The 12,376-nt window shown below is 44.1% G+C and overlaps 1 protein-coding gene across 1 annotated transcript in view; it reads right to left on the bottom strand.

Annotated features, from left to right (window-relative positions):
* Window positions 1-12,376, bottom strand: part of LOC112237523 (plexin-A4-like) — a 296,904-nt gene that overhangs the window by 244,020 nt on the left and 40,508 nt on the right. Inside the window, exon 2 of the mRNA XM_042318328.1 lies at window positions 1,953-3,301. Coding sequence (XP_042174262.1) covers window positions 1,953-3,206 — 1,254 coding nt within the window. The 5' untranslated portion in view covers window positions 3,207-3,301. The remainder of the gene's footprint in view (window positions 1-1,952; window positions 3,302-12,376) is intronic.

Raw genomic sequence — 12,376 nt, 5'->3', positions numbered from 1 at the left:
GTGTGTGTGTGTGAGTGCGTGTGTGTGTGTGGGTTTGTGTATGTATGTGCGTGTTTGTGTGTACGTGAGTGCGCGCACGTGTGTGTGTGTGTTTGTTTGTGTGTGTGTGTGTGAGTGCGTGCGTGCGTGTGTGTCGGTGTGTGTGTGTCGGTGTGTGTGTGTGTGTGTGTGTGTATGTGTGTGTGTATGTGTGTGTGTGTGTGTGTGTGTGTGTGTGTGTGTGTGTGTGTGTGTGTGTGTGTGTGTGTGTGAGTGCACGTGTGTGTGTGTGTGTGTGTGTGTGTGTGTGTGTGTGTGTGTGTGTATGTGTGTGTGTGTGGGTTTGTGTGTGTGTGTGTGTGTGTGTGTGTGTGTGAGTGTGAGCGTGCGTGGGCCTGCCTCTATATATGAACATGTGTTTGAAGTCATATCCCTGTAAATCCAGGCAATCATATATGCAACCCCCCTCCTTGAATATCAATAATTTCAAAACCTTCAGAGATCATGTGTTGAGGGATGTTTTTGTTTGCCGTATCATCAAAGTGCTTCTCCCTGCCTTTAAGGGAACAGGGCCTAGTATCCATAGTGACGGAGCGGCCAGGGGAGAGTAAGGACCATCCATCTCCAGGCTGGGGCTTTGTGACGGCGACCGCCTCTAATTTATACCGCAGCCGCCAAACTGTGGCGCGTGCTGAAATGTCACCATTCCTCACCGCTAACCCGTGTCCCCCCCCCGACGATGGCATGCTTTATGATTTATCCCTCACTGGAAACACCAGCAGCAGAACACAGCATGCCTCTGATACAGGTCTCTATTTTTCAGTTGAGATGAGAGAGGCTCACAAGAGAGGCTCACAAGAGAGGCTCACAAGCACTAACAAGAGAGGCTCACAAGCACTAACAAGAGAGGCTCACAAGCACTAACAAGAGAGGCTCACAAGCACTAACAAGCTCAGAAAAGTCTGAGGAATTTGAAGAGACCTCAACACAACGTCATCCATCACTTTAGACAGTTTCCAGAAACATCCATCCAGTGCATTAATCACAATGTAACTGCAGATAGTGTGACTTTACGCAGAGCCTTCGTCAATCCTATAGTGTAACTATAGAGAACAGTAGAGATGGCAGGGAAGCTCTTTAGACTAAGAGGCCAGCTCCCCTGCATTAAGACCCACTGATGGGTTTGTTTACTAGCTAATGTTCAGCACAGCACAGCAGCTGTGGAGAAACCTGCCTGACTGCTATTCATGTGGCCCTGACTGCTATTCAGTGAAATGTCAATTTCTCGTTTCTTCAGCTTGTCTGCATTTCATCTGAGGAGGAGCGGTAGTATAAACAAAATACTGTTGCGTCACATCGAAGCTCTGCTTTGAGAGACACCGCTGATGTAAGATTTAACCTGAAGAGATTAAATGAAATGTGTTACTGAATTGCTAATGCCGCAACGGAGTGAGGTAAATGATGTTCATTACTTGTGAGTGTGAATTGCCCAACCCTCTAAGACGGAGAGAGAAACAGATCCCGAAGCTGGTTAACACTTCAAATGAATCCAATGGTGCAGCAGCCCACCCAGAAACATGGCGCCTCTAATACACCTTTAGAGTGAGACAAACCTCTCATTATGGTTCTGTTGTGTAGTGTGGGGTGATGAGCCTTCACCTTTCATTTAGTAGAACAAAATAAATACTCGGTAAATATGCACCTCTTGTTACTAAGTGTTTCATTGTCAGAATGTAGAACAGATTTAACACAGTGTTCTGGTTGAATACAGCTCACTTATGAATCTCTACTCTTGTATTCCAGCATTGGTAACGCAAGGTAACGACTGTTTTCAACATACTATCCACACTGGCTTGTGGTGAACAAAATTTATGTTGAATGACAAGGTCAATCATCAAGACCTTGATTCGATGGATCAGGTGTGAAAACAGTTGGTTAGTACTGCTGTGTGTGTGTGTGTGTTTGGTACTCACAGCGCTGCTGCAGCGTATGTCCTTGACCTTGAGCCAGGCCAGGTCCAGGGTGCCCTCGCCCTTGTAGCACGACTGCAGTCGTTCCTTGATGCGCTCGTTGATCTCGCGCAGGGCGAACACGCACAGCGCTGACTCCTGCGAAGCCTCGCGTGGCCGCCGCTTCTGGCCCTTGGAGAAGATGGTGAATAGGACGTCATCGTCGGGCCCCACACCTAGCGAGCGCCCCAATATGGCACCCGCCTTGGAGAGGTAGGCCGCCTGTAGGAGACGGTACTCCACGCCGCCCTTCACACAGCCCAGGGGTACCTCCACATACGAGTTAAAGGCTGTGTCGTCTTTACACAGACGGACTATTTTAGAAGTGTACACCTGTTCTCGCCCCGTGGAGGAGGAGCCGGTGGCCGGCCCGTTCCCCATCTCCGGCTGCAGCGTGAGGAAGTAGACGAAGTTACCCGAGCCAAATCCGTAGACGTAGTAGATGTCGAAGTCAGGCACAATGGTGAACGTGTCTGACGGGATCTTGATCATGGATGCCACGAACTCGTCGTGAAAGACGTAGGCGAACATGCCGTCCTCCTCCGAGTTGCGCGCCAGCTTGCGGCTGGAGATGGTGGGGAAATACTCGGGTTTGCCGTCCACTGCCGTGGCCACAAACAGCTTGTCGGGCGAAGAGTCCCCGTACGACACGATGACGCCGAACACCGAACCGCTCTCGTTGACCCCGGACAGGTAGTGCTCCTTCTTGTGGAAGGGCTCTCCCAGCTTGAACAGGTCGTCCAGACGGAGGAGTTTACAGATGCCCTGATAGAGACTACCACAGGCTAATAGCCGGTTCTCCCGGTAGTCCATCAGCAGCATCTTGTTGACGTTGTTGGTGAGGGACAGCGGCTCGCTGCAGGGCTGCACAATGCGTGGCGGGTAGCACTTGCGGTTGTCCTCGTCGGGGCCAGTCTCGTGATACACCTGTACGTTTAGGTCGGGGGAGAGTTTGTAGATGCGGTTGACCGCTCCCAGGTACACGTTGCCGTTGCGTTCGTCCACGGCCACGTGGTTGAACTTCCACTCAGGGTTCTCGGTGCTGAACGTGCTATAGTCCTCCTCCTCAGCTGCGTCGATGGAGGCAGTGATGATAGTGACGCCGTCTGGGGCATGGGGGAGGGGCCTGGATGCCAACAAGAGAGGGATGGCCAGGGCAAACAGGAAGCAGCATAGGGTAAGACAGAAAGTCCGTGTCCTGGTGTGGTGGGACTCCATGGTCCGCGGTGTCAGGGAGGGCTAGAAGGGGCTCGGTCCAGTACTCTCAGCCAATCCGTGATCAGGCCTCTCTTGGGATTGAGGTCATTCTATACCTGGAGAAGAGAAGAGAAATATGAGGTGGGAAACACACCAAAAAAACATTCCTGCATCTACATAAAGAATCTCCATACACATTTATCACATATTTATTATACTGAGTATCAGACATGTTTATTATACTGAGTATCAGACATATTTATCATACAGAGTATCAGACACATTTATTATACTGAGTTTCAGACATATTTATTATACTGAGTTTCAGACATATTTATTATACTGAGTTTCAGATATATTTATCATACTGAGTTTCAGATATATTTATCATACAGAGCACTGCACCAATAAAAAGGCAATTAGGAAAGTAGAAGAATGAGAGAGGAGAAAAAGAGAGACAGACAGTCGGAGGTTTACATACAACTTAGCCATATACTTTTAAACTCTGTTTTTCACAATTCCTGACATTTAATCCTGGTATAAATTCCCTATCTAGGTCAGTTAGGATCACCACTTTATTTTAAGAATGTGAAATGTCAGAATAATAGTAGAGATAATTATTTATTTCAGCATTTATTTATTTCATCACATTCCCAGTGGGTCAGAAGTTTACATACACTCAATTAGTATTTGGTAGCATTGCCTTTAAATTGTTTAACTTGGGTCAAACGTTTCGGGTAGCCTGCCACAAGCTTCCCACAATAAGTTGGGTGCATTTTGGCCCATTCCTCCTGACAGAGCAGGTGTCACTGAGTCAGGTTTGTAGGCCTACTTGCCCGCACATGCTTTTTCAGTTCTGCCCACAATAGGATTGAGGTCAGGGCTTTGTGATGGCCACTCCAATACCTTGACTTTGTTGTCCTTAAGCCATTGTGCCACAACTTTGGAAGCATGCTTGGGGTCATTGTCCATTTGGAAGACCCATTTGCGACCAAGCTTTAACTTCCTGACTTATGTCTTGAGATGTTGCTTCAATATATCCACATCTTTTTCCATCCTCATGATACCATCTATTTTGTGAAGTGCACCAGTCTCTCCTGCAGCAAAGTACCCCCACAACATGATGCTGCCACCAACTGTGCTTCACGGTTGGGATGGTGTTCTTCGGCTTGCATGCCTCTCCCTTTTCCCTCCAAATATAATGATGGTCATTATGGCCAAACAGTTCTATTTTTGTTTCATCAGACCAGTTCTCCAAAAAGTACGATATTTGTCCCCATGTGCAGTTGCAAACCGTAGTCTGGCTTTTTTTATGGCAATTTTGGAGCAAGGGCTTCTTCCTTGCTGAGCGGCCTTTCAGGTTATGTCGATATAGGACTCGTTTTACTGTGGATATAGATACTTTTGTACCTGTTTCCTCCAGCATGTTCACAAGGTCCTTTGCTGTTGTTCTGGGATTGATTTGCACTTTTCGCACCAAAGTACGTTCATCTCTAGGAGACAGAACGCATCTCCTTCCTGAGTGGTATGATGGCTGTGTGGTCCCATGGTGTTTATACTTGCGTACTATTGTTCGTACAGATGAACGTGGTACCTTCAGGTGTTTGGAAATTGCCCACAAGGATGAACCAGACTTGTGGAGGTCTACCATTTTTTTCTGAGGTCTTGGCTGATTTCTTTTGATTTTCCCATGATGTCAAGCAAAGAGGCACTGAGTTTGAAGGTAGACCTTGACATACATCCACACGTACACCTCCAATTGACTCAAATGATGTCAATTAGCCTATCAGAAGCTTCTTTAAGTCATGACATCATTTTATGGAATTATCCAAGCTGTTTAAAGGCACAGTCAACTTAGTGTATGTAAACTTCTGACCTACTGGAATGGTGATACAGTGAATTATACAATTGTTGGGAAAATTACTTGTGTCATGCACAAAGTAGATGTCCTAACCGACTTGCCAAAACTATAGTTTGTTAAGAATAGTTTTTTGGTGTGGTTGAAAAACGAGTTTTAATGACTCCAACCTAAGTGTATGTAAACTTCTGACTTCAACTTTACATTATCAAGTCCAAACCCATCTGAACCTTTCAGAGAGAGACAGAAGACATGAAGCGAGACAGTGAGGGAATGAGAAAGAGGGTATAGAGAGGCCTGCTGGTGTGGAGGACTGTGTGTTCTCAGAGGGCTAATGCAGGACCCCGGGGGGTTATCTATGGTCATACACCATCTCTATGTCTCTGCATGTGCCCAGCCCCTTCACATCCCTCAAAGCCCATCACATCCCTCACAGCCAGGCTGCTCCACTTCTAATTGATTCTCCCCTCAGAGTGTGATTTGCATGCTTTGGTGATTTTTCCCTCTTTTCTCCAGATTGAGCTTCCCACCTGCTGACATGGCTAGGAGACATAGTTCTAACACTCTGCCCCCCACACACACACACACAAGGAGTTTATGGGTAGAGGTGGTGCATGCACACACACACACACACACACACACACACACACACACACACACACACAGGGTTTATGGGCAGAGGTGGAGTAATTAGGAGGAAGTGCTAGTGGTTGCAGAAACAAGCGCCTCATCAGTCCCTGGGTCATTTGTCAAGCCTCAGCAATATCACACTACTGTTCCTCCTTGCCTATACACACACACAGTACACACACACGGTACACACACACACACACACAGTGCCCACACAGAGATACATATAGAGTATGTTCTGTATGTTTACCCGTATAGAAACAAAGGCTACACGGTACATATTCAATGTCCACACACATTATAAACACACCAAGAGGAAATGAGGAGAGCATTTCCTGTAAACACTGCGGTCCCCTGTGCTTCCAACTGCTCATTAGCTCTCCCTTATGAACAGGTGATCACCTGCGTGGCATCCAGGGTCAGCCTCCACAACACTGCTGACACACACACACACTTTCACTTTAATTACACTGATGCTAAACAAGTCTCACATTCACTGCTCTTCATTGCAGCTCCTGCATTGTATGATAGTGAGACTGTGTGTGTATACAGTAACTTTGGCAGTGATTACAGCTTTGAGTCGTCTGCATCAGCCTTGTACTGTACATCTGTATTTGGGGATTTTCTCCCATTCTTCCTTACAGATGTTTAAGCTCTGTTAAATGAGATGTGGCGATGAACAGCAATCTTCAGGTTTTTCCACATTTTTGTTGTTGTTGTAGTATTCTTTTTCTCCCCGATTTCGATCTTGTCTCATCGTTGCAACTCTCCAACGGACTTTGGAGGCAAAGGTTGAGTCATGCACCCTCCGAAACATGAACCGCCAAACCGCGCTTCTTAAAACCCGCTCGCTTAATCCGGAAGCCGGCCGCACCAATGTGTCAGAGGAAACACTGTTCAGCTGACGACCACAGTCAGTCTGCAGGCGCCTGGCCTGCCACAAGGAGTCGCTAGAGCTCTATGAGCCAAGTAAAGCCCCCCGGGCCAAACCCTCCCCTAACCAGGACTACGCTGGGCCAATTGGGTGCCGCCCTATGGGACTCCCGATCACGTCTGGTTGTGATACAACCCGAGATCGAATCCGGGTCTGTAGTGACGCCTCTAGCACTGCGATGCAGTGCCTTAGACCACTGCGCCACTCGGGAGGCCCCTTTCCACAGTTTTTCAATGGAATTCAAGTCTGGGCTTTGGTTTGGCCACTCAAGGACTTTCTCATGCTTGTTCTGAAGCCATTCCAGCATTGTGCATATGTACATGGACTTCAGAAAGTATTCATACCCCTTGACTTATTCCACATTTGTTACAGAGTGAATTCTAAAAGGATTGCATATTCAAATAGATCTTACCCATCTACACACAATACCCCGTAATGACAATGTTTTCTTGATGCAAATGTATTGAACATATCTAATATACATGAGTATTCAAATCTTTTTGCTATAACACTCTAAATTGAGCTCGGGTGCATCCAATTTCCTTTGATCATCCTTGAGATGTCACTACAACTTGATTGGAGCCCACCTGTGGCCAATTAAATCCTTCGGACATGATTTAGAAAGAAACCTGAAACACACCTGTCTATATAAGGTCCCACAGTTGACAGTGCATCAGAGCAGAAACTATACCATGCAGTCCAAGGATCTGTCTGTAGATCTCTGAGATGGAATTGTGATGAAGCGCATATCTGGGTATAAACATTTTTCTGTGTGTTGAAAGTTTCCAAGAGCACAGTGGTCTCCATCATTGGGAAATAGAAAAAATCTGGAACTACTCAGGAGCTGGCTGTCCGACCAAACTGAGTAACCGGGCAAGAAGAACCTTGGCCAGGGAGGTGACCAAGAACCCAATGATCACTCTGACAGAACTACAGAGTTCCTTGGCTGAGATGGGAGAACCTGCCAGAAGTGCAACAGTCTCTACAGCACTTCACCAATCTGGGCTTTATGGGAGAGTGATCCAGAAGGAAGCCACTCATGACAGCATGCCTGGAGTTTGCAAAAAGGCATGTAAAAAACTCGGAGATCATAAGGCAAGAGATTGTGACAAAAATGTAACTCTTTGGCCTGAATGCAAAGCGCTATGTCTGGAGAAACCAGGCACAGCTCATCACCCGTCTAACTCCATTCCTACAGTGAAACATGGTGGTGGCAGTATCATGCTATGGGGAAGATTTTCAGCAGCAGGGACTGTGAGACTGGTAGGGATAGAGGGAACAATGAATGGAGCCAAATACAGGTAAATCATTGATGAGAACCTGCTTGAAACCACCTTAGACTGTGGTGAAGTTTTACGTTCCAACAGGACAATGACCGGAAGCATACAGCCAAAACAGTGCTGGAATGGCTTCAGAACAAGAATGTGAAAGTCCTTCAGTGGCCCAGCCAAAGCCCTTGAATCCCACTGAAAAACTGTTGAAAGACTTGAAGATTGCTGTTCACCCCATCTCTAATTTAACAGAACTTGAGAAAATCTGAAAAGGAAAATGGGAGAAAATCCCCAAATCCAGATGTACAAAGCTTTTACAGGCATATCCAAGACGACTCAAAGCTTTTACGGGCATATCCAAGACGACTCAAAGCTTTTACAGGCATATCCAAGATGACTCAAAGCTTTTACAGGCATATCCAAGACGACTCAAAGCTTTTACAGGCATATCCAAGATGACTCAAAGCTGTAATTGCTGCTAAAGTTGCTTCAACAAAGTATTGATGTAAGGGTTATGAATACCTATGTAAATTAGATATTTCTTTATTTCATTTTCAATACACTTGCAAAAATGACTAAACACGTTTTCACTTAGTCATTATGGGGTATTGTGTGTAGATAGGTGAGACATTGGAACTCAGGCACTGTATGAAGACACCGTAGGATCTTAATTTGAGCCAGTTTGCTACAGCAGGCAAGTGTTCCTGCAAAGACAGGAAATGTGAATTATTATGCACATTGTTATTAAATTGACACAAAATCAAGTCTATAAATGAAATGTGGAAATTAGAAACTTGAGAAGCCCTTTTAACCTGTTACTGCAGTGGGCTAAATCAGTTTCTCTTGGTAGTCCAACAAATCTACTTTGAAACAAAACTATACACCTCACACACATGGTTATGGGCTTTAAAAAAAGAAGACACCTGCACCATGATGACCAGATATAGAGTTGAAATCTATTGAATTTTGAGTTTGCATCCGAATATTACACTTTATATACATCACAGAAGACTGAAATATAAAAAAATATATAAAATCAAATGTTTGATATAATGTTGATTAATGTTCACGGATCCCTGTAGTACTGTTGCTCTGTAATGGATTTCTTCATCTGAACGAGAGGCGGACCAAAGCGCAGCGTGGTTGTTTTGATTCATGTTTTAATAAATCCCTTTACATGAACAAACTAACAAAAACAAGAAATGTGAAAACTCAAAACAGTCCCATCTGGTGCAAAACACAGACAGGAACAATCACCCACAAACAAACAGTGACATTAGGCTACCTAAGTATGATTCTCAATCAGAGACAACTAATGACACCTGCCTCTGATTGAGAACCATACTAGGCCGAAACATAGAAAACCCCAAATCATAGAAAATCAAACATAGACTGCCCACCCAACTCACGCCCTGACCATACTAACTAAATACAAAACACAGGAAATAAAGGTCAGAACGTGACATGCTCATTCCGTGCACCAGTTTGGGAGGTCTACGTCACCGGCCTCTAGGAACTGAACTGTGTCATTACACACACCTGGTACTCATATTCTCCCCTGATTAGTAACTGTATATGTGTGCCCTTTGTTCACCATTGTCTTGTTGATTATTGTTCCAAAGTCCGTTGGTCGTGTGAATACCTGTGTTGTTTTGGCTTTCGTGCCGCGTGTATTGCACAGATGATTACGGGTCTCGTCCCACGTGGTATCATTGTGCGATTGTGTATTTATTTACTCCTCGCTCTTCTGTTTGGGTTTCAACCCTGTGTTTTGTATACGTGTTTGTTTGGGTTTCAACCCTGTGTTTTGTATCTGTGTTTGTTTGGGTTTCAACCCTGTGTTTTGTATCTGTGTTTGTTTGGGTTTCAACCCTGTGTTTTGTATACGTGTTTGTTTGGGTTTCAACCCTGTGTTTTGTATACGTGTTTGTTTGGGTTTCAACCCTGTGTTTTGTATCTGTGTTTTGTATCTGTGTTTGTTTGGGTTTCAACCCTGTGTTTTGTATATGTGTTTGTTTGGGTTTCAACCCTGTGTTTTGTATCTGTGTTTGTTTGGGTTTCAACCCTGTGTTTTGTATACGTGTTTGTTTGGGTTTCAACCCTGTGTTTTGTATCTGTGTTTGTTTGGGTTTCAACCCTGTGTTTTGTATCTGTGTTTGTTTGGGTTTCAACCCTGTGTTTTGTATACGTGTTTGTTTGGGTTTCAACCCTGTGTTTTGTATCTGTGTTTGTTTGGGTTTCAACCCTGTGTTTGTTTGTGTTTGTTTCAACCCTGTGTTTTGTATCTGTGTTTGTTTGGGTTTCAACCCTGTGTTTTGTATACGTGTTTGTTTGGGTTTCAACCCTGTGTTTTGTATACGTGTTTGTTTGGGTTTCAAACCTGTGTTTTGTATACGTGTTTATTTGGGTTTCAAACCTGTGTTTTGTATACGTGTTTATTTGGGTTTCAACCCTGTGTTTTGTATACGTGTTTGTTTGGGTTTCAACCCTGTGTTTTGTATACGTGTTTGTTTGGGTTTCAACCCTGTGTTTTGTATACGTGTTTGTTTGGGTTTCAACCCTGTGTTTTGTATACGTGTTTGTTTGGGTTTCAACCCTGTGTTTTGTATACGTGTTTGTTTGGGTTTCAACCCTGTGTTTTGTATATGTGTTTGTTTGGGTTTCAACCCTGTGTTTTGTTTTGTTTGTTTCAACCCTGTGTTTTGTATATGTGTTTGTTTGGGTTTCAACCCTGTGTTTTGTATCTGTGTTTGTTTGGGTTTCAACCCTGTGTTTTGTATACGTGTTTATTTGGGTTTCAACCCTGTGTTTTGTATACGTGTTTATTTGGGTTTCAACCCTGTGTTTTGTATACGTGTTTGTTTGGGTTTCAACCCTGTGTTTTGTATACGTGTTTATTTGGGTTTCAACCCTGTGTTTTGTATACGTGTTTGTTTGGTCTTCGTCCCCGTGCCTTTACATGGCACGCTGTAATGTGGGAACATTTTTAAAAACTATTACGCATTCCTGCGCCTGTCTCCCGATCCCGTTATACCAATGTGACAATTGAAACTATTAAAAATATGAACAACATTCCACCCATGAGGCCACTAGAGGGCGCTTTGATCGTTCCACTGCAAGTCCTACAATGCAGGGAGGTTTTCCTGCAACAGGGTGATCAAATTAAACCTGTACCTCTCGGCTAACAAAATACATTTCCATGACAATGGACAATAATGTATTGTATCATATAATACTGTATCTTATCTTGTCATATCACATTGCCTACACATGTTCATGTATGAGTCAGTGTTAGTCCGGCTGAGCCCACCCCACTGGGCACAGACGTCAGTTCAACATCTAGTTTTCATTTACATTTAGTTGAGTTGTCAACTGATGTGAATTCATGTGAAATCAATAAAACAAATGTCACCATGTCATTTAGGTTCAAATTGGATGAAAAAAAATGAAATGTCCTTATGTTGATGATTTTTGCAAATGCAACCAGTGTTGAAAGTTGTTTCAACCTGTTTCTGCCCAGTGGGATTATTTCTCCCACACTGCCACATACAGTTGAAGTGGGAAGTTTACATACACTTAGGTTGGAGTCATTAAAACTCATTTTTCAACCACTCCACAAATTTCTTGTTAAACAAACTATAGTTTTGGCAAGTTGGTTAGGACATCTACTTTGTGCATGACAAGTCATTTTCCCAACAATTGTTTACAGACAGATTATTTCACTTAATCATAATTCCAGTGGGTCAGAAGTTTACATACACTAAATTGACTGTGCCTTTAAACAGCTTGGAAAATTCCAGAAAATTATGTCATGGCTTTAGAAGCTTCTGATAGACTAATTGACATCATTTGAGTCAATTGGAGGTGTACCTGTGGATGTATTTTAAGGCCTAACTTCAAACTCAGTGCCTCTTTGCTTGACATCATGGAAAAATCAAAAGAAATCAGCCAAGTCCTCAGAAAAAATTGTAGACCTCCACAAGTCTGGTTCATCCTTGGGAGTCATTTCCAAACACCTGAAGTTACCACGTTCATCTGTACAAACAATAGTACGCAAATATAAACACCATGGGACCACGCAGCCGTCATACCGCTCAGGAAGAAGACGCATTCTGTCTCCTAGAGATGAACGTACTTTGGTGCGAAAAGTGCAAATCAAACCCAGAACAACAGCAAAGGAAATTGTGAAGATGCTGGAGGAAACAGGTACAAAAGTATCTATATCCACAGTAAAACTAGTCCTATATCGACATGTGCAACTGCACATGGGGACAAAGATCGTACTTTTTGGGGAAATGTCCTCTGGTCTGATGGAACAAAAATATAACTATTTGGCCATAATGACCATCATTATGTTTGGAGGAAAAGGGGGAGGCTTGCAAGTTGAAGAACACCATCCCAATCGTGAAGCACGAGGAATGGGCCAAAATTCACCCAACTTATTGCGGAAGCTTGTGGAAGGCTGCCCGAAACGTTTGACGCCAGTTAAACAATTTAA

This window comes from Oncorhynchus tshawytscha, unplaced genomic scaffold (genome assembly GCF_018296145.1).
Source record: "Oncorhynchus tshawytscha isolate Ot180627B unplaced genomic scaffold, Otsh_v2.0 Un_contig_4327_pilon_pilon, whole genome shotgun sequence".
NCBI classification, from domain to species: Eukaryota; Metazoa; Chordata; class Actinopteri; order Salmoniformes; family Salmonidae; genus Oncorhynchus; species Oncorhynchus tshawytscha.
This window is presented reverse-complemented; position numbering and strand designations above follow the sequence as displayed.